Raw genomic sequence first — 22,947 nt, forward strand, 5'->3', positions numbered from 1 at the left:
AAGTACACTTTTAAACTTATTAAATACTTCTGAACTATATATTTGTTATTTAAAATTAAAACAAACATACCTATAACTCAATATATCTTAAAATAAATATGGTTAGTCATTTATCATATAAACCTTCCTTTATAAATGAAGTAATTCAACTATGTGAAATAATTTTTCCTAAAAATTTGTAAATAATACAGAATCTTGTGGATCTTGGTGAAATATGGCTACATGTGCTTCAGATTAGCAAAGGTTAGGAGCATCTATACTATGTAATTAAATAGCATGGGAAAATAATTTTCAGATAGTTTCTAAAATTCAAGTCTCCAAGTCAAGCAAAACTTGTTTAACTCTGATTTAATGTTTTTACTTTGAATGTCCCAAAAGTGGTTTTGCTGGTAGAAACTGTTCTACTGTTCTCAACTGTTCATGTTTACTATCTTCCATCTCAAATTACTGCTCGTCATCCTAGAATTTTCTTTAATCTGGTATCTATTAATGTCTTAGCAAGGTTAATTAATAAAAAACTTCATGAAGTAGGCCTGAAAATCTGACCCAACCAATGAACCAACCAAACATAAAAAACCAGTGAGGCTACTCCTGGAGGTCACCTTTCAGCCAAATAAAAGACTGCCTTATAAAATAAGCTATATCACCCCTGAGTAATGTATATCCTTAAACAATTAACTATACGAGACCAAATGGTCAGAATTTACCCAAAAACAAAGATGAGAAGGCAAAGAAGGGAAGGAAAGCTAAAGCAATGGAAATAGAACAAACACAATGGAAATAATGAGACTGCTGACACACTGTGAAAATTGAAACCAATGTCATGGAATTTGTATAAAAATTGTTAAATGGGAACCCAATTTTCTGTGTAAACATTCACCTAAAACACAACGAAATATTTAAAAAAAAAAAAAAAAGGTAGTAAACGGTGGAGCCAGAATTCACAGTCAGGTCTTTCAATCCTGATCCAAAAGAGGAATACGAGGAATAGAATTTCAAATGTTCATGGAATCCAGACTTTCTGGGGTCACTGAGGCTGGATGAAACCCCAAAACTATTGCCCCGAGATAATCTTTAAACCTCAAATCAAAAATCTCCCCTGAAGTTGTCTTTAAACCCAACAAGAGTTTAGCTTAATTAGTAAAGAACATCTACCTTGAGCACTGTGCTCTTTTAAAGAACTATCTATATGGGACCAAACTGACCACAACAATTCGAAAGATTAGACGGGGAGCTTAGGGGGCAGCAAGTTTATGTTAATGGGGGAGGAACACCTTGGAAAAGGAGGGTGAGAATGGTTATACAACTTGAAGAATGTGATCAATGTCACTGAATTGTACATGTAGAACCTGTTGAATTGGTGTATGCTCTGCTGTATATATTTTCAACAAAAATAAATTATTAAAAAAAAAGATGCAATTCCTTGGCGTTGGGTAGAGTTGTTTTATATTAACTACAATATTTATACATAACAGAGTTAGTCACTGCACAAAATAATACTACCTTACATCTGTTATTTCATTTACTAAAAAAAAACTAGGCACATTCAAATTCATAATCTCATTTAATCCTCACAATTCTGAAATGTGTATCGCCACTGTTTTTACAGATGAATAAAATAAGGTTCAGAGATTTTGTGACTTATCAAGATCACAAGGCAGAACCCGAGCTAAAAATCAAGACTATGAATTTAGGTGTAGAAAAAAATATTAAGCCATATTCCCAACATTCTTTATTTTATACTTTTTAACTACTTTGTAAGGTATGCATTTTAAATGCTATTTGTGTTTTAGGTCAGAAATAGTTTGTGTTTGGTCAATAAATTTGAGTTCCTGTTTTATGATTCAAGAAGTAGACAGAGTTTTACATCATAATCTAACCTATTTTGCACCACTTTCCAAAAATATTTAAGGCACGTTTTTACACAGGAAAGTGTAAACTCTTCCATCTGAAATGAAATGGTGGAGAACACTAAGCTTCCAGATGAACATCAGAATCAAGCAAACTGTGAGAGAGGCAAGGGTCCAAAAGTAGACAACTTCTGGGGAGCTAACGAGGTAGATAAATGTATGTTATGGGTAATCATTTGTATAGTCCAGGTAAAATCGGCTACCTTTCTGGAGATATTCAGGAGATAATAAATGGAAAAATATACTCAAGGAAATAAATGAAAACTACAATGCTTTTACAAGTATAATGATGAGATGAAAATCAAATGAATAAAAATAAAGAAAAAAATAGATTAGGAAAGTAAGAATTTGTCAGTAAGTATCCTGTTTTGTACACAGAGATACTGTATGCGGGAGTGAAACTGTAATTCCTAAAGAAGTGCATGGTGCATGTACTATGAAAATGGGAAACTGTGTGTGGGGTTCATGAATCAATCTCCTCATAGTTTATTCACAGCTAAGTGAAGCGACACTTAAGGTTCCAGGCCCCAAGGGTAAAGTAACTGACCCTGATTTCTGAGTGAGCTCAGCAGGGTTCACAAGAACTCCTAAGGGTCTTCTTGGATAGCTTCTCCTTAACGTTACCATAGTCTTCAAACCAATCAACAGACCCCATAGTCAAAGACAAGTGATGCAGGAAAAAAATTCACTTTCTCTGTGTCTGTCTTACCGAGGGGAGGGTATTACTTGCCACTGAAATTTCCTTTCAATTGGCGGGTCTACATTTAGTGGATTTCTCCAGATCTTATTCTTTGTTAATCAATTCAAAGCTTCTGAATTCTTACCATTTCACTAAAATGAGCACTTTAAATCTGTGTTTTCAACTTAAAATAAGTGAAGATATAACTGCCACAAGTAAGAAATGCTATACAAATGTCATTAAGCTTAATCAATGTACCATGCTATGATTCGTCTGTAAATACATTTCATGGTGTTGGAATACAGGAGGAATTACATATGAATCAGACTCCTTAAGTCGATTTTCATCAAAAGAAGAAAATGTGTGTGGCAGACTACCAGGTTATAATGATAAATCCATTTTATGTGGAATGGAAGATACACTATTTAAAAAGGCCTTTCTTTTAAAGTTTAATAGAGCTTATTATATAAAAATGACCATTTAAAAAAAATCATACAGCAAAGATATACAGAAAACACAAATCCATTTTAGAAAGGAATATCAGTAAATAATTTAAATTTTAGAGCTATGTGCTTACTGTGTGCCAGGCATTGTTTTAGGAGCTCTGCATACACTGACTCATTTAGTTTTCATAACCCCATGAGCTAGGTATTATTATCATTCACATTTTATAGATAAGGAAATTGAGGCTCAGAGAGGTTAAGTAAGCTGCCCAAGGCTACACAGCTAAAGAAGTGATGGCCTGCATCTGAGTTCAGGCAATATGGCTCCAAAAGCCATGTTCTTAAACACTCCATGTCCTCTCATACCTCTGTGCCTCTGTTTACACTGTTCCCTCTGCTTGAATACTCTTCTTCCTCTGATCGTCCTGATTAACTCTTATTCATCCTTCAAGACTAATTCAATCCTCACATTTCTCAAGTGTTTCCTGACATTACCATCCCCTCCAGCTGAGTGAGAAGCCCCTTGATATTATACTTCTGGAGCACCCTGTGTGTACTTCTATTACATACATACATAATAACATGTTTTTCCATCTAGATTTTAAGTTCTTTGCAAGAACCCTCTGCCCCTTCAGAGTAGCAGAGTGACCGGCTTGGCTCATAGCGGGAATGTAGTTAATTAACCAAAAGATTAGTACTGATCAAAAGTGTAAAAAACAAAATACACCATTCAAATATTATAACACTCAAACACTGGGGAGGAACTCCACCATCTGTTTATCAATACACAAAAAATCGAAGGTTTTAATACATAAAAAATATTTACCTTGGAAAGTAGATATAAAAGTGTAGAAGCTGCACTGTTAAAAAAAAAAAAAAGGATACAAGTTTTGATACAATGGAATCAGTGATTTCAGAGCACGGCTTGCATTTATAGCTGTTGCTCGAACCATAATGGGTAGAACCTTTCCATTCACAATAGCACCATCAAAAAGTGGACCAAAGAAGGGAACCTGATTGAGAAATTAGAAAATAATTTTACAGTCACATACATGCTAGAAAGGTTGTAAACAAGAACAATCAAGACACTGCTTGCGTAAAAACGTGTTTCAGTTCCCTCTTTAGTTTCTTCTTCAGTAGAAATACCATTAGAATTACTTTTTTTTCCATGATGGGTCTACTCATGCTAGGGGAATAAACAAAAAGCCCAGAGTCTATAAGGTGTTCATTGAAAAGAACTTTTGTGACTCATGTAATTAACTAAATAATTTATACGACCTGCAAATTTTTGTAATCTCAGTTGTAAACAAAAATCCAACACTGGAAGTAAATTCCTTTTTCTCTACTGAGCAAACAGGGATGATATATAATCTTATACACAGGAAGTTAGTTTTCCATTATCTTTGTGTGATAACTGGCTTTACTACACAATCCAGAACACTTTTATGACATGGTTTACTAGAAAAATATTTATGTTTTGATATTAAATGCCATTTTTATCAGGTGACTGACAATTTCAAAAGTTACTCTACTTGAATGTGGTTGGTATACAAACAGCAATTGAAGGCATAAACCGGAGCTGTGGATAATATAGTGAGTATTTTACTCTTTGTGGACACATATGATCTCTTGTCACATATTCTTCGATTTTTTTTTTTGTTGCTGTTGTTTAAACTCTTTAAAAATGTAAAGCTCATGGGCTGTACAAAAATAAGCCATGGGCTCTAGTTTGCTGACCTCTAGTTTAGATGAACCCTAAAAAATCTGGCCAGGTTATAAGTTTAAATTTACACAAAAGAAATTCAACCCAATTAAAAAAATCCTGAAGAGTCATGATTAGGTGTCAGAAAGTGGGCTTTCTCTAAACTAAAAGCACTCAATTGGGAGAAAAAAAAAAAAAAGGAAGAAAGACATCAAAATACTAACAAACTTTTGTTATTAACTTTTTAACAGAACTACTTGGTTTTTCTTTTACTTTGTAGAATTTTTATTAAACGACTACATGACTAAATAATCATGTAATCTTAATAAAATGTATCAACTAAAAGTATAGGAATCACACATTCCCCTTTTAAAGGTAATGTTTACTTCTTATTGTGTCTTTTAGAAACTGTAACTGCCTTCTGAATAAAAGACAAGTCCTTTTGGGTGCTTAGCACAAAAGAACTTTCATTCTGGTACACCTAGCCTTCTGCTATTTGGACACAGTTTCTTGCTACTAATCCTGGTATAGATCCTTTTGTATCAGGCTTAGACAATCCACACGTCTACGAGGATCTATATCTCATTTCCTCCCACAGTTGATGCTTAGTTAGATCTGTCTTCTGTAAGTTGGAAACACACGAACCTGTTTAGAATTCAAAATATATTATTAAAATGTAAGACAAGACAAGAAGTTCTTACCTCTGGTTTTTTCATTATCTGGATACTGAACATGTGATTTTTCATTGGATATATAACAATAAGGACATCACCAAACTCTGTAGGAATAATTCCTCTCCTGTAGTCTCTAGTATGCTCTGACCAAACAATGTGTACTTCATCATTTCCTAAATGTCTCAACTGGAAAACCAAGAAAATAGTTCACATTGCTTTAGGAAGGCCCTATGAGTATAGTCATACAGCTAATGGCAACATACTATAAAAAGAGAAAAGGGTAAAGAAATAAAATATCAGATTTTAAAAATTTCACTTGATCCTTTTCATAACATGTGACACAAGACATTAGGACACACTGCAGATGATTAGGTAATTTTCAATTGCCTATTGGTGTTGTTAGGTGCCGTCGAGTCGGTTAGTCAACCAGAAACAGAACCTACATAACAAAGATTCATGTACACACGCTCTTCCTAACTAGCATCTTCTAACTTTTCTATTACTTTCAGATGACTGGACACACTGCAGGTGGGAAAATTAAAAAGAGAAAACTGAGGATAAGTGTCATCAATATATACACTAAGAGCTAACTTAGAGACAATTTGTCTAATTGAAATACGCAATTCTGCACCAATTCTCTTCTACCAAAACTTTTTAAAGGAGTGTTTTAACAAATAACAAAACTGACTGATTTAAAGTTCTCTTTTTTTCTGACTACTGTTTGGAAGTGCTAATGAGCAGTGAAGAGGTCTTAAGGAGGCAACAGGAAGAGAAGTAAAAGAAATAGATAATTCATAAATCGGATAATCACCTAGTGAGTAAGTTGATTATATTTGTTTTAACAAATTTATTTTCAGGTTTTCTTGCCTAAGAAACTTAAAAATTCTTCCAAATACCCTTTAGCCAAAGACTGAACAGGCCCATGGAACCAAAAAAGACTAAGGGGCGCACCGGCCCTAGGGCAGGGATTGGAAGGCACGAGGGAACAGGAAAGCTGGTAATAGGGAACCCAAGGTTGAGAAGGGAGAGTGTTGACATGTTGTGGGGTTGTTAACTAATGTCACAGAACAATGTGTGTACTAACTGCTTGACGAGAAACTAGTTTTTCTATAAATATTCATCTAAAGTACAATTAAAAAAAAAACTTGTAACATCAAAAAAAAAACTCTTCCAAATAGATTCCTTGGGATTTGCGAGACCCTCATGGTGTTTATTTAAATATCTGTGGTACTTACAAAGGTGTTTATGGCAGCCAGAGAGTTAATGTTACAATGATCAAAACTGTACAAAAGCGAAGCATGTAAAATTGGATTTCTAATTTTAAGAAAAATTAATACCTATTAGTCTTGAGTTTCCTTCATAGAGACTACTGTATAAACATGTGTTTTAAAATAAAATTTGGTTATTCTAGTACATTTACTGATTCTGCCGCTGCAAACATTTGAGTCCACTTTTGGTACGTAACTTACACGGGCTTTTTTCCCGCATTTCTTCAGGTAACTGAACACAATGCAGGGGGAAAGTTAAGATGAGTAAAATATGGGTAAGTGTCATCAGTATTTATGCTATGAGCTAACTTGCAGTCAATTTCTCTTTTTGAAATATACAATTTATTTTGGCTTAAAGGTCACAAGATAGGAGAACAGATTAACATGTGATTTTAAAGAAAGGAGCTAAGTCCAATTAGTAACAGGTTCTCCTCTGCCACTTTTTAAACCTGGAGTTTTCAACCTGAGTTCAAGGGATCTGTGAATGATAGAAATTTATTTGTAAAACTGTACTTGTGTTGACTCATAGCGACCCTATAGGACAGAAAAGAACTGCCCCATAGGGCTTCCAAGAAGCGGCTGGTGGTTCTGAATTGCCAACCTTTTGGTTAGCAGCCAAGCTCTTAACCACTGTGCCACCAGGGCTCCTTTCTGAGAAGGTCTACCAAACAGGAATCTGTAATACAAAAAAAAAAAGCTAATAACCTGTAGTCTCATAGTTCTTCAAGTCCTCAAATACTGATCTAAGAAATTCTAATCATTGTTAATGTCAATAACTATTTGAGGATAAAAGATAAATCCTTAAACTTTAAAATCTGCATTCCTAAGTAAAAAATACCCTCTCAATACTTTATAGAGGACTGTAGGAGAGAGGGAGGTAATACTCCAAGGATAGTGCCCAGCTAAATTTATAGAGCAGAATCTATAATTTTAGAAGTGACTGGTATAGTTTATTTTAAGAAAGTATTTTTTTTAGGTTTAAATGGATCGAATCTTTTTTTCTTTTATAAACCACAGCATTTTTATTGCTTTAAATACATAATGGTCAGCCCTAAACATTAAAATATTGTTTATTTTAAAAGTTTTAATTCTCATTAACTTGCAAAATAAATATATATACAACTTGAATGATACAAATGCAAGGCTTGTGCTTTGTGACATTTTTAAAAAGCAAAAAAGATTATACAACTCAGGAAAGTCATGGCTCTATGATTTCATTTTTTAATCAAAATACTTTAAAAATATCCTTCCTATACAGCCATCCCCATGTGTCAGCTTCCCTAATAGGTTTATGTTAACTGAATACAAAAGAAATGTGAAATAAATTTAACCAGGAGGGATGATCCAATCTAATTTTGATACATTAATGTCATATGCTGTACATGTTACAATAGCAGCCAGATCTAATACTAAGCTCCAGGCTATACTGAAATTTCCAAATGGCAGATTGTTCTAAGTGATATCAAGTATAATTGAAGTAATAAACGATAGTAAAAGCTGAGCACACTGTCAGGAAGAATTTAAGTATTTACTTTTTAAAATTAAATGAGTTACGTTAGGAGAGACAAGACAACTGAAATAATGCAGGTCTCAATTTACAGAAAATTCCTTTTATTTATCTGCTACATTAACCCTTGAACTCTTGCCAAAACTATCTATAATTTCTAGTGCCCACTTATCTAAAGAAACAAGGAAAAAGGGCAACTGTACTTTTATCTTATAACCAAAGCTTGTCTTCAAATATCTACCACAGAGTATTAAAAGTCTGTTACAGAAGTGTTTTTTTTTTTTTTTTAATAGAAGTTTAATGGAAAAGAACAATACATTTTTGCCAAGATGTTGTAATGAAAATCTTTGGTACAGAAATGTGTATAACAAAGTCATTCTAAGCGGTTCAAACATTTAAAGAAAGAGTCATGAAAATTCTTTGGCATTTATATTCAAATGCTAAAAATATAATTATTCTACGTTGTTCTGATGAGGCATATTTTTATATCTGTATCTTTAAAACCTGCTGTATAATATTAGACACAAATTGAGAAACTGCTAATCATTACTACTACATTTCTTGGGAATTTCTTAATGACTACTAAAGAATGAATTTTGAGTTATCAGTTAGTAGAGATATCAGGAATGGGTGTATTTGACATAAATACTTTATATACTATTTTATATTTATTTATACCTTACCTCTTATGAACAGACAAGACTGTATCCTATGTGTACTAAACAGGTTTTCCTATAGTTTGAACACTCTCAGAGGAATTTCGACCTACATGTTTTTGGACCCACATGTCAATTCATTTCTTTTTCTTTTTGGTTAAATGCAGTTTTCCTTCCTCTTTTTTTAAAATAATATTTTTATTGTGTTTTAGGTAGAAGTTCACACAGCAAATCAGGTTTCCACTGAACAATTTTTATACGCGTTGTTCTGTGCCATTGGTTACAATTTTTATGGCGTGTCAGCATTCTCATTATTTCCATTCTGTTTCCATTGATCTAGCTTCCTTTCCCTTCCTTGCTTTCTCATCTTTGCTTTGGGGTAAATGCTGAGTGTTTGGCCTCATATAGTTAATTGTTTAATGGAGCACATTATTCATGGGTGATACTGTTTATTTTATAAGCCAATCTATTATTTGGCTGAAAGGTGACCTGCAGAAATAGCTTCAAATCCAAGTCCAAAAGTTATCTTGGGGCAACAGTCACAGGGGTTCCTCTAGTTTTTACCGGTCCAATTTAAAAAAACAAAACCCTTTGCCATCGAGTGGACTCCGACTCATAGGGACGGTACAGGACAGAGCAGAACTGCCCCATATGGTTTACAAGGAGCAGCTGGTGGATTCGAACTACTGACCTTTGGTTAGCAGCCAAGCTCTTAACTACCACGCCACTAGGCTCTAAGAGGTCTGGTCTTTTTTAGGAATTTGAGTTTTGCTCTACATTTTTCTTCCATTCTGTCCGGTACTTTCTATTGTGTGTGCCTGGTCAGAATGGTAGGTAGTGGTAGCTGGGCACCATCTAGTTCTTCTGGTCTCAGGTTAGAACAGGCTATAGTTTGTGTGGGCTCTTAGTCCCATGGATTAGTTTCTTCTTTAAGCCTTTTAATTTCTTTCATTTTCTTTTGCTCTACATGAGTAGAGACTGATAGTTGTACCTTAGATGGCCACTTAAGAGCTTTTAAGATCCCAGGCACTACGCACGAAACTAGGATGTAGAACATTTTTGTGAACTGTGTTATGCCAGCTGACTAAGCTGTCCTCAGAGACTATGGTCCCAAGCCTTCTACTCCAGTATACCAATGCTATGAACTGTTTGCATATGTCTATGTAGCCCCTATGCGGTTTGTTATTTATGCGAGTATATACATGCCTACAGATACACCTACACATGCATGTGCATCCGCTTATGCCTTTCTAGACACATATATGCATCCATATCCATGTAACCATACATATATTTTTTGGTTGTTTTTACTGCTGCCAGTTCATTTCTGAAAGCGATTATAAAACTTCTGCACATGAGATAGGCCTATACTGGCAACCAAACTACTTTTCCAATCTACTTCAGCTGCTGCTCAAGTCACTTTGAAGCTCAAGGTATATAAAACAGGCTGCAGATTATCATCATTAATTTATGAAGATAAAGCATTATCATCAGGTTATTTAAATGAAATTCAACATGCCAAAACTGAACCCCTCAATAAATTCTAAACTATTAGAACTGGAAGTAGACTTACAGCTCTCATTTTCCACCCAATGGAGGAACTCCCTTATCCCAACTGCTGCAATATCCCTGACAAGTAGACATCCTGCCTGTGCTTGAATACTTCTAAGACTGGGAAGCTCCCTAATTCACACATCAGCTCATTCCATTTTTAAACAGCTACTATTATTAGAACGTTTTTTATATTAAGCTAAAACCTGCCTTTTTGAAGCTAGTTCTTCCAAAATGAGCCTTACTAAATAAATTCAATCCCTGTTCTACATATCATCTTTTTAGGTATTTATAGACCTGTCTAATACATCTCAACTTTTCTTTTCCAGGTTAATTGTCCATAGTTCCTATTCTTATAATTTACAAGCTCATTTATTCACTATCCTGGATTATTCCCTCAGTTTATTGATGGTTCTTTTAAATTGTGTCTGGACTACAATATAATATCAATATGTGTTCTAATACAGCTGGCCCATAGTGGGACCATTTCTTCTTTTGTTCTGTTCACCAAATGATTTTCTGTATTTTTACTACGTTGGCTCAAACCAAACTTGCAGTTAATTCAAAACCCTAGGTCTTTTTCTTACAAAGTTCTTGAAAGCAGGTAAAGCTGACTGCTAGAACTAAAGACAAGATTTTACATTTATTCTTACTAAAATTTACCTTGCCAGGTTCAGATTATCTTTAAGCCTATAAACGTCTTTTGTTAGCTTAATTCTGCTATTAAATGTGTTGGCTTTCTCTTTCCCAGATTTGGATTATCCTTGAATTCAAACTCTTGTCTCTTCATTTAGGTTTTGGATAAAAATGTCAAACGGGATAAGTTTAGGACAAGGTAAGGGCCTTAAAGCAAGGCATTAAAGACCTCTCTCGGTTAAAAAAAAAAAAAAAGAAACAACCAGCATTTATTGAGTGCTAACTATTCAAAGTGGTTTGTGAAAATTAGCCCATTTAATTTTCACAACAATGCAGGTAAGTATAATTATTATTATCCCCATTTTTATAGGTGAGATATTAAAGCATAAAAAGCTAAAGTAACTTGCCTAAGGTCATACAACTAGTAAATGGCAGAGCCAGGATTCGAACCCAGACAAGCCAGTTCCAGAACTCATACTTTAAGCACCTCCTTACATTGCTTCTCATTAAATAATTAATTCATGTGCTCTAGATATGGTTATAAAATCAGTCATGAATATATTTACTGAATTATTAAGACCACATTTCTTCAGTCTGTCCAAAACAAAAGATTTACTTAAATGCTTTATATTGTCTATGGCTTTCCCTGATCTAGTAATCCTATTAAAATAAATTAAGTTACTTTGACATGATTTGTTATGGTGAACTCATATTGGCTCCCAGTGATCACTACTTCATTATCTAAGTGCTCACAAACCATCTGTTTAATAATCCTCTTTTTTCCAGGCACTGACATGGAGCTCATGAACGTTGGTAATTTCTGCAGTTTATGTCCTGTTCAATACCCTTTTGTGAAAATTAGGATGTTAGACCATTTTATGGCAGCACTCTCATTCTTTATGATTATTAGCAAGATTCCAGAGTCAATTCCAGATTTCCTCAGTGCCATGAAATATAAATCGTCTGAGGCTGGAAACTAGAACTGATGTAAAGTAACTATACCTTAACCTGTCTCACAAAATCAGCTTATCTTCTTGACTTCTCCTGTTTCTGCTAAAAGCACCTAACAATGAATTATAATTACTCAGGGCCAAAACCTTAAAGCCTTCTTTGATTCCTGTTTTCCTTACTATACCTCTAGTAAATTTTTCATTTAAAAAAAAAAAAAAAGTGGTATACTGTATTCCTTTTTTTTGAACTTTTCTTCTTATTTCCTCTACTATTGCCCTACTTCAGATGCACCCATCCTACATAACTGGACTAGTTCAGTGAGTTCTTAAAAGGCCTTCTCTCTGAGCCTGAAAGCATTTCCCTTGAGAACCGGAACCAGACAAGGATGCCCTTTATCACTGCTCTTATTCAACATTGTGCTGAAGGTCCTAGCCAGAGCAATTAGGCTAGATAAAGAAATAAAGCGCATCCAGATTGGCAAGGAAGAAGTAAAATTATCTCTATTTGCAGACGACATAATCTTATACACAGAAAACCCTAAGGAATCCTCAAAAAAACTATTGAAACTAATAGAAGAGTTCAGCAGAGTATCAGGTTACAAGATAAACATAGAAAAATCAGTAGGATCCCTCTACATCAACAAAAAAGCACATCAAAGAGGAAATCACCAAATCAATGCCATTCACAGTAGTCCCCAAGAAGATAAAATACTTATGGATGAATCTTACCAAAGATGTAAAAGACCTATACAAAGAAAACTACAAAGTACTACTGCAAGAAACCAAAAAGGACCTACGTAAGTGGAAAAAGATACCTTGCTCATGGATAGGAAGACTTAACACTGTAAAAAGGTCTATTCTACCAGCAGCCATCTATATATACAATGCACTTCCAATCCAAATTCCAACGACATTTTTTAATGAGATGGAGAAACAAATCACCAACTTGATATGGAAGGGAAAGGAGCCCCAGATAAGTAAAGCATTACTAACAAAGAAGAACAAAGTGGGAGGACTCACTCTACCTGATTTTAGAACCTATTATACAGCCACAGTAGTCAAGACAGCCTGGTACTGGTACAACAGACACATAGACTAATGGAATAGAATTGAGAATCCAGATATAAATCCACCCACATCTGAGCAGCTGATATTTGACAAAGGCCCAGTGTCAGTTAATTGGGGAAAAGATAGTCTTTTTAACAAATGGTGCTGGCATAACTGGATATCCATCTCCAAAAAAATGAAACAGGACCCATACCTCACACCCTGCACAAAAACTAACTCAAAATGGATCAAAGACCTAAACATAAAATCTAAAACGATAAAGATCATGGAAGAAAAAATAGGGACAACGTTAGGAGCCCTAATACATGGCATAAACAGAATACAAAACATTCCTAAAGATGCCAAAGAGAAACTAGATAACCGGGAGCTCCTAAAAATCAAACACCTATGCTCATCTAAAGACTTCACCAATAGAGTAAAAAGACCACCTACAGACTGGGAAAAAATTTTCGGCCACGACATCTCCGACCAGCGCCTGATCTCTAAAATCTACATGACTCTGCTAAAACTCAACCACAAAAAGACAAACCACCCAATTAAAAAATGGGCAAAGGATATGAACAGTCACTTCACTAAAGAAGACATTCAGGGGGCTAACAGATACATGAGGAAATGCTCATCATTAGCCATGAGAGAAATGCAAATCAAAACTACAATGAGATTCCATCTCACTCTAACAAGACTGGCACTAATCCAAAAAACACAAAATAATAAATGTTGGAGAGGCTGTGGAGAGATTGGAACACTTACACACTGCTGGTGGGAATGTAAAATGGTACAACCACTTTGGAAATCGATTTGGCGCCTCCTTAAAAAGCTAGAAATAGAATACCATACGACCCAGCAATTCCACTCCTTGGAATATATCCTCGAGAAATAAGAGCCTTTACACAAACAGATATATGCACACCCATGTTTACTGCAGCACTGTTTACAATAGCAAAAAGATGGAACCAACCAAGGATGAATGGATAAATTATGGTATATCCACACAATGGAATACTATGCATCAATAAAGAACAGTGATGAATCAGTGAAACATTTCGTAACATGGAGAAACCTGGAAGGCATTATACTGAGTGAAATTAGTCAGATGCAAAAGGACAAATACTGTATAAGACCACTATTACAAGATCTTGAGAAATAGTTTAAACTGAGAAGAACACACTCTTTTGTGGTTATGAGAGGGGGGAGGGAGGGGGGGTGGGAGAGGGGTGTTTACTAAATAGATAGTAGACAAGAACTACTTAGGGTGAAGGGAAGGACAACATTTCAACACAGTGGAGGTCAGCACAACTGGACTAAACCAAAGCAAAGCAGTTTCCTGAATAAACTGAATGCTTTGAAGGTCAGCGAAGCAGGGGCAGGGTTTGGGGACCATGGTTTCAGGGGACATCTAAGTCAATTGGCATAATGAAATCTGTTAAGAAAACATTCTGCATCCCACGTTGAAGAGTGGTATCTGGGGTCTTAAATGCTTGCAAGCGGCCATCTAAGATGCATCAATGAGTCTCAACCCACCTGGGTCAAAGGAGAATGAAGAACACCAAGAACACAGGATAATAACGAGCCCAAGAGACAGAAAGGGCTACATGAACCAGAGACTACATCACCCTGAGACCAGAATAACTAGATGGTGTCCGGCCACAACCGATGACTGCCCTGAAAGGGAACACAATAGAGAATCCCTGAGGGAGCAGGAGAATAGTGGGATGCAGACCCCAAATTCTCATAAAAAGACCAGACTTAATGGTCTGACTGAGACTGGAAGGACCCTGGTGATCATGGCCCCCAGACCTTCTGTTGGCCCACTACAGGAACCATCCCCGAAGCCAGCTCGTCAGACATGGATTGGACTGGACGATGGGTTGGAGAGGGATGCTGGTGAGGCGTGAGCTACTTGGTTCGGGTGGACACTTGAGACAATGTTGGCATCTCCTGCCAGGAGGGGAAATGCGAGGACAGAGGAGCTTAGAAGCTGGCAAAATGGTCATGAAAAGGGAGAGTGGAAGGAGGGAGTGGGCTGTCTCATGGGGGGGGGGGGGAAGTAATTGGGAGTATGTAGCAAGTTGTATATGGGTTTTTGTGTGAGAGACTGACTTGATTTGTAAACTTTCACTTAAAGCACAATAAAAATTATTTAAAAAAAAAAAGGGCCTTCTCTCCTTTCTCCCTATCTACCATCTTTCATACATTAGGAAACACTGAGAGTCAACTAAATGCACTGTGCTAGCTGTTCCAGCTACACTGATGAGGAAAAACAGACATCGTCTCTGCTCACAAAACTTTGAGTCCAGTGCAGGAGACAGAGTAAAATAACCAACCAATAAATGGATAACTGTAAATATAGGCAGGCACTCTAAATATACTCTTCTGAATGCAAATAACAAAGAAAACTTATCTATAATGGCACTTGACCTAAAAGCTGAAGAATGCATAGATATTTATTAGGTTAGATGGTTACTTTGGGAGATAATGGTAAATACTTAGAAATTGAAGTAAAGTATTACTCACTGCTTCAAGTCTCCATTTTTCTCCCCACCTCCCAGATACTCATACTTGGGAAATACACACTATCATGCACCCCTCGATCATGCTAAAATATATACTTTCATGCACATACTTATAGTCACACATTTTCATACATTTACTTGTTGACTGAGTCATTCATTTTAGGCAATTAAAGAAAGCTTCTTAAAAGCCCTGCATCTTCTTAAAGTGCCATGCATTTAGTACCATGCCTTAGCCGAGTGTGTACTCAATGAATACTGCTGACTGACTACTAAAAAGATAATACAACAATTATTTACTTTGGAAATTTTTTTTCTATCGTTACATAGTACACAGCATAAAAACAGAATTATCTGTAATTGTGGAATTATTTATATATATGTACTTTGATAATGATGATGAGAGTTCTTTTGATTTGCAGCTGGGGTACCTGTAGTAACTCATTCAGCAAATATTTATTAAACACTAATAGGTCTGGATCCATGAGCCCTGGTGGCATAGTAGTTAAGTGCTACAGCTGCTAACCAAAAGGTTAGCAGTTTGAATCCGCCAGGGGCTCCCTGGAAACTCTATGGTGCAGTTCTACTCTGTCCTACAGGATTGCTATGAGTTGGAATCGAGTCGACGGCACTAGGTTTGGTTTTTGGTTTGGTAATAGGTCTGGTTCTAGGTGCAGGGGATATGGCAGTGAACAAAACAGACAAAAGCCTTGTCCTTAAAGTCTTATATTCTAGTGAGGAAGACAGATAAATACATACAAAAAAAACAAAAACAAAAACAAATAGGACGATTTTAAATGGTGAAAGGTGCTATACAGAAAATAAAATAGGACAATGTGATGTTAGTGAGTGGATGGGGAGCTTCTTTAGCTAGGATGGTCTGCAGCAGTTTCTCTGAGAAAATGTCGTGTGAATTTGAGACTAGGACAATGAGAATGAGAAAGTCTGATGATCTAAAGAAAGAACATTTCAAATGGAGAGAACAATAAGTGCATAACTCCTGAGAAGAGAACGAGCTTGACATGTTGGAGGGCTATAACAACAGTCAATGAGGCCTGACTGGGAAATGAAAAGGAAAGTGACAGAAGAGAGAGGTAGGCAGGCAGGCACCAAATTACACAGGGCACTGAAAGCCACAGTGAGGAATAGAACTTTATTCCACACGTAACGAGAAGCTACTGTTTTTCCATCCAAATTGTACCACTCAGAGTGCTCAGACAAATTTGCTCTCACTCATTTAAATTTGCTGGTTTCCCTATCCTCTATACTTGTTATCAGGAGTATATTTGTAGAAATTGAGGTTAAGTAAGGGTAGAATCTATGATATTAAAATGGAATTATTTTGTATAAGGTAGTTATATTTGAAACTGAGAACATTATTATAAATTCACAGCATTTATTAACTATTATACTAACTACATTTTTATCAATGCAGTTGATAAACGACACAATGAAAATAAAGTTTTGCTATTATTCCTTAAATTTGTTTTTTGAGTTAATTTTCCAGGCTGCATTAAGCATAGTTCTTCATAAAGCATCATATATTTTAATTTTATTTCTATATAAGAGAAGAAAAAAAGATTTAAAATTAAAATAGGACCAAGCAGATCTACATTACTCATTCATTTGTGAAACTGTTGTGTCCAAATTTCAAGACAGAAAATGAAATGATGTCTATTACACTAATAGTATTTCAGAGAAAATAAAGTACTTCTTTTCCCTCTTTTGGGGGGTCCAGGAAATGAAAGATAGACTAGAGAGTCCAACTAAGTATGTTACAATTATCTCAACTTGATCTTTATCAAACTGCTAGAAGGATGATTCAGCTACCTATGAAGCAGAGTAACAGCAAGTGGCTAGAACAAGGAGACAGAGGAAATGAGAGAGGCTCCTGTGAACACTTTATACCAATGCTTGCAGCACTTTTGATTTTTAGGGGTGAATAAACTCAGCTAAGTGGAAATTATTTTTAACCATTTTCCATCAGTCTTCCTCAGGTAGAGGTAATTTATAGAACAGTTGGCTTGGACTGGGGTTATATCAGGATTTTTGATATGGTGGTATAATATTTCTGAGAGACTTTGCTAGACTGAATCTTCAGTTAATTTGTTCAAAAAGTACAGTATATGTTATAAAAAATCTGCTGCTACTGTCTTGAGCCTTGAAAAAGCTTCTCTTCACAAGAAATAAAAGTGCTTAAATAGGTCAAGGACATTTACCTCTCATTCTGAGAAAATAAAATGTTTTAAAATAATTTACAAAATCATCATGTAATATTTTAAATACAAACTTAGGATTAAAATTAGTTTCTATAAAATGGATATAAATGATTTTCTCCTATTAAGTTTAAAACAAAGAGCCAAAGTCATAAATAATTCTAGCTTGCCAGAGGCAAGGCTATTTCTTTATACTGACAGTCGACTATCTAATTTAATTAGAGGTATTAAACTCCATGCTGAGGTCAACAAGCCTACTTCCTCCAATATTACACTTCAACCAGTGCTCATTAATGTGTCTACTGAATGGATTAACACACCTAAAGATATATGTAACAAGGAAAAGGGGGACAACCTAATGATATTCAATTGTTCATTTGTAATAGGACACATGTTCAAGGCCTCAACTTATTATCACTAATGTGGAATTTATTAAATTCAGGAGAAAAAATACCAATACAGAAAGTGATTTTTTTATTAAGGAGAACTGGTATAAGACAACCGGCTTCTATGATTAAATTTAAACATTTAACCTTCTATTAAAGAGAATTTTATACTATAATAGAGCTAAAATATAAGGCTATTATTTAGAAAAATCTTACATACTAAAATGCTGAGGAGCAGATTAAGAACAAGAGCCACAGAGAACAGGAAAAAGGAAAAATTGGTATACAGAAAAATTAGTATTTATAAGCTTTTTTGATTTCTATGAACAAAGATTGAGACTACGTGTTCTGAAGTAGGAGCCCTGGTGGCACAGTGGTTAAGAGCTTGGCTGCTAGCCAAAAAGGCTGGCAATTTGAATCCACCAGCCACTCCTCGGAAACCCTGTGGGGCAGTTCTACTTTGTCTTACAGGATCGCTGTGAGTCGGAATCGACTCAATGGCAATGGGTTTGGTTTTTGGTTATTCTGAAGTATGAGGTCAGGTAAATCTTCCATTTCTGTTGACTCGAAAGTTCCTATCATTTCTTAATGGGGAATGGAAATAAAAGTATCAGGGAGTATTACATGACTTGCATTATTCATAAATTGCTTCAATTTAGTCCTGACTTAACAGAGGAGATTTTACTTAAAACTGATTTAAATTACTGATTTAAACTGATAAAATAAGTATACCTTCCAAATTTGATACTGCTTTATTACATATTTTCCACAATTTTGACAGGGTTCACTTTTATATAATAAGTACTATACATTTTAAAGCAGTGATATTTTGAAACTTTCTCACTAAAACAAAGAAACCCTTTAAATTGGTTTATTTAAATAAAAAAGCTTATCTAGCTTTTATATTTTTCATCAATAATAAATAGGTATAATTATCTTAACAATCAAAATAATATACATGCTTGCATTATAAACCTTTGAAAATCATAAACATACGCTTGCACTTAAAAAAGTTAGAATACTTCTGGGATCTCAATATTAAACCCTTGAAATATTATGCCATGTGATTGCCTGAGTCCGTTCTTAACTCCCACATAATTTTAAAATTTAGAATTATTAGCTTAAAGAAAAATAAATCAAAACTTACAGATGAAACAAACTACTGGTGTTCAAGGTTTAATCCTTCGAAACTCTCTGATGAATCTAGTACCAAAGGATTTCACCACTTTAGGGAAAACTTTAACTGGAACTCAATCATATAACAATTCTTAAATAGTGTTACCATCTCCAAATCCTACTTTCTTTGTTACGATATTAAAAAAAAAAAAAAAAAAAACCGTTGCCATTGAGTCAATTCCAACTCATAGCAACCCTAAAGGACAGAGTAGACCCGTCCTACTGAGCTCTTAAACCCTATGCCACCAGGGCTCCATTTGTTATGATAAAGGATTGTCAAATATTCATTTTAAATGTAACTTCTTAAATAATTTAGGACTAACCCTCTTGGCTGTTTTGAGGGAAATGTCATTTGATATATCTACAAAGGTTATTGGAATAAAATTTAAAGTCCCATATAATTATCAAGTTTAATATACTAAAGTAAAATTATTAAGACATAATTTTCTTCTTCAAATGATTTGCACTGTCCTGTTGTCAGATCTGAAATCTATGATACTGTTCATTTTAGACTCTGCTCTGGAGTTTAAAAGTTGTGTTCACGGAGCCATGAAAAAGGTGATAATGATAAATATGAGTCACTACCAAGTTCTCAATAATTAAAATTACTTGCCTTTTTAAAACTATACTCATAATTGTTTCTAATTTGGATATGACTTTTTCATAGATATTTAAAAGGAGCAGATGAAAGAAGGAGCTTAACTGAAGTATTCATGAAGCTGTACTCTAATCTAACCCTTCACCATCTACTTACCAGCATCTGTGTGACTTATCTTGTCTTTTCACCAGTGACAAAAGAACAATATTTGAGTACTATTCCAGTTAGTACTTCTAAACACTATATGCAAACGCTGCACTCTACAGCATACTTGTTATTGAGTATACTTTCCTATACTTACCAATTACTTCCACCTCAACTACTCATTCCAATCTAATCTGCAACGATATATTAGTTTTCCTAGCCATTAAACATTTATTTATTTGACGAATTCTAGCAATACCCTAAAATGTACAAAAGGCATCAAGGGTAGTCAAAGCAACCTTATAAAATATTTGAGAGGAGTTCTGAGGCTGCTTTTTAAAACGTGTGAATAGTGCTGTTTTCGTAGCTTCACAATGAAAAGGGAGAGCTTGATAGCAGTCAACAAAGTATCAAATAAAATGATTGAAGATATCTGGTTATGTTTAGCAGTAGTTTTGAATATACTGAGGATGAAGATGAGGAGAAGGTAAAGAAAGAAACCTATGAAACACTGTGAAAGGTTTTACTTTTTAAAATGTTTCTCACTAATAAAATCAAACATGGGTTGAAAACTACTCAGAGGTATCTATCTCTGTGGTCACTGGAATGAATGCTTTTGAGCGCCTCTGCTGGCTAACAAAATGGTGGTGTAGGTTTTAAAAGACCTGCACCATCAAAATCATTCCACCCTATCCCTTATCCATTTGAAGGTAGCAAAATTTATTTTAATTAATAATGCTTATTTTACTTGCCATATTAGTTTTTTGTTTAAATTTATTGTACAGCATATGCTCCATTTTAAATGATACGTAATAATTTACATTTTTTTTTGTCTTTCTCAGTCAGTATAAATATCATGTACTTTGGGAACTGGAACAGAATTTTATCTATTTACACATACTGAGATTTTTCAATTTGACACACCCTCACTTTTTTTTTGAAAGCAAATCCTTTATTAAAACTGTGCTCTTCACTTGTATCATTTTCTCTACAACAATCCTGTTTCAAAGGCAGTTTTGGGTGAAGTGTAGCATACTAGAGACAGAAATGGTGCTTGATCACTTACTTACATTTTTTCATGTATTTGTTTTGTTAATTACTAGGATTTTAAGTTGAAAACACTATTTTCCTTAGCACTTACTTTTTTGGTCAAAGAGTCATCAGAATCAGAAGGCATTCTTGTTGATACATGAAATATTACTTCTACTGTGGAGGTAGCAAAATATGGAGTGGTCAATCCAGTGCTTTTGTTTTTTTGTAGTCCTCCCATAAAACCGCAATGGTTTGTAAGATTTACCTAGAAGCAATGAAGAATCACATAAATTAATCAACAAAATCTCAAAACTACTGAAAAAGACCCAATTGAATTTCTCACTTTGAAAAGACAATGGGAAAAGCCTTTTGCATGTTTTTAACCAATGCTTGATCTAGAATTGTTAGTTAGAGCTGATCCTCACACTACTATTTTTTCTTAAGTATTTGAGGATACAAAATTAGCAGGAAGGAAACCCTGGTGGTATAGTGGTTAAGTGCTAGGACTGCTAACCAAAGGGTCGGCAGTTCATATCAGCCAGGCGCTCCTTGGAAACTCTATGAGGCAGTTCTACTCTGTCCTATACAGTCGCTATGAGTCGGAATCGACTCGACGGCACTGGGTTCGGTGTAGTTTTTGGGTTTATAAAGGCTAAGGGGCGACACCAAGGACAGAGAGCAAAAATCAAATATCAAAAATAAAGACTGGATATGATTTGGGGAAAAGTTAAAACAGTAATGCCAATTTGATAAAATGGTTTATTAGGTGTGTCAAATTTACTCATCAAAACTGGCTTCTTGGTTTCTAAGTACCCATCATAGCCCAGAACAAAAATATAAAAATGCTGAACTTAACTACCCTCCAAATGCTTTAAAAAACTATAAATTAATCTGTATATAGATCTTTTTAAATATATATTTTTTCCTGATTATAAATGTTGTACATGTTAATATCAAGTTCATTGCAACAGATATCTTCTGGACTTGTGTGATGCACAGAAGCCAGAAACTTGTCTTCATTGTAAAAAATTAGGGAAATATAGGAAAAGAAAAAGAAAGAAAATTTACAAATCGCCTATAATCTCTCCACTGAAAGAAAACCACTTATGCATATACTTTAAAATAATAAAATGTAAATATCTGATAGAATGAAGAATTATAAAACAAGTCCCTGCACAGTGTAAACAGAACATGTCTGAAATATCAGTATCAGTTACTAATGGCTGATCAGAATGACAGATTAGTTTTAATGCCATTACTATTACATTGTCTAAATCTTTCATATATTTTTAAATTTATTTTTTCACTAAGTAATACATTTACATAATTAAAAATTCAAAAGGTACAAATGGGGATACCATGAAAATTCTCCTTTCCATAACTTCTTTCTTCCAGCTACTCAGTTCTGCTTCCCAGAAAGCTATTTCTTACGTAATCCTGCAACAATATTCTATGCCTGCACCATTAAATTCTTATATGTGTTTGTGTTTAAGTATATTCACATTTACATGCATACATGTGATGGTTAAGGTTATGTGTCAACTTGGCTAGGCCACGATTCTCAGTGGTTTGGCAGATATTATGTAATCATGCTCTATTTTGTGATCTGCTGTGAGCAGCTAACCAGTTGAAAACCATTCGGTTTTCTTGGGAGTGTGGCATGCATCCAATATATATATATACGGATGTTCTGGCAAAGCTCCCTCTGGATTCTACAACTGACTCTTCATCCTCTGGCCTCTGGTTTTTACAGTGTGATTCCACCTGACTTCCCAATTTTGAGTTTGTCGGTCCCCGCAACCATGTGAGTCAGGAGAAGCCTCCATGAATCTGGGACTTGC

General features: G+C 34.9%; 1 protein-coding gene across 8 annotated transcripts in view; it reads right to left on the reverse strand.

Moving 5' to 3' along the window:
• RALGAPA1 (Ral GTPase activating protein catalytic subunit alpha 1) overlaps positions 1–22,947 on the reverse strand; it is a 259,309-nt gene that overhangs the window by 25,066 nt on the left and 211,296 nt on the right. For all 8 annotated transcript variants that reach the window (XM_049899503.1, XM_049899496.1, XM_049899501.1 and 5 more), the window contains 3 exons: positions 21,216–21,371; positions 5,436–5,594; positions 3,918–4,045 (listed from right to left, as the gene is read on the reverse strand). In XM_049899503.1, the coding sequence (XP_049755460.1) occupies positions 3,918–4,045; positions 5,436–5,594; positions 21,216–21,371 (443 nt within the window). The remainder of the gene's footprint in view (positions 1–3,917; positions 4,046–5,435; positions 5,595–21,215; positions 21,372–22,947) is intronic.

Source organism: Elephas maximus, chromosome 10, assembly GCF_024166365.1.
Source record: "Elephas maximus indicus isolate mEleMax1 chromosome 10, mEleMax1 primary haplotype, whole genome shotgun sequence".
NCBI lineage: Eukaryota > Metazoa > Chordata > Mammalia > Proboscidea > Elephantidae > Elephas > Elephas maximus.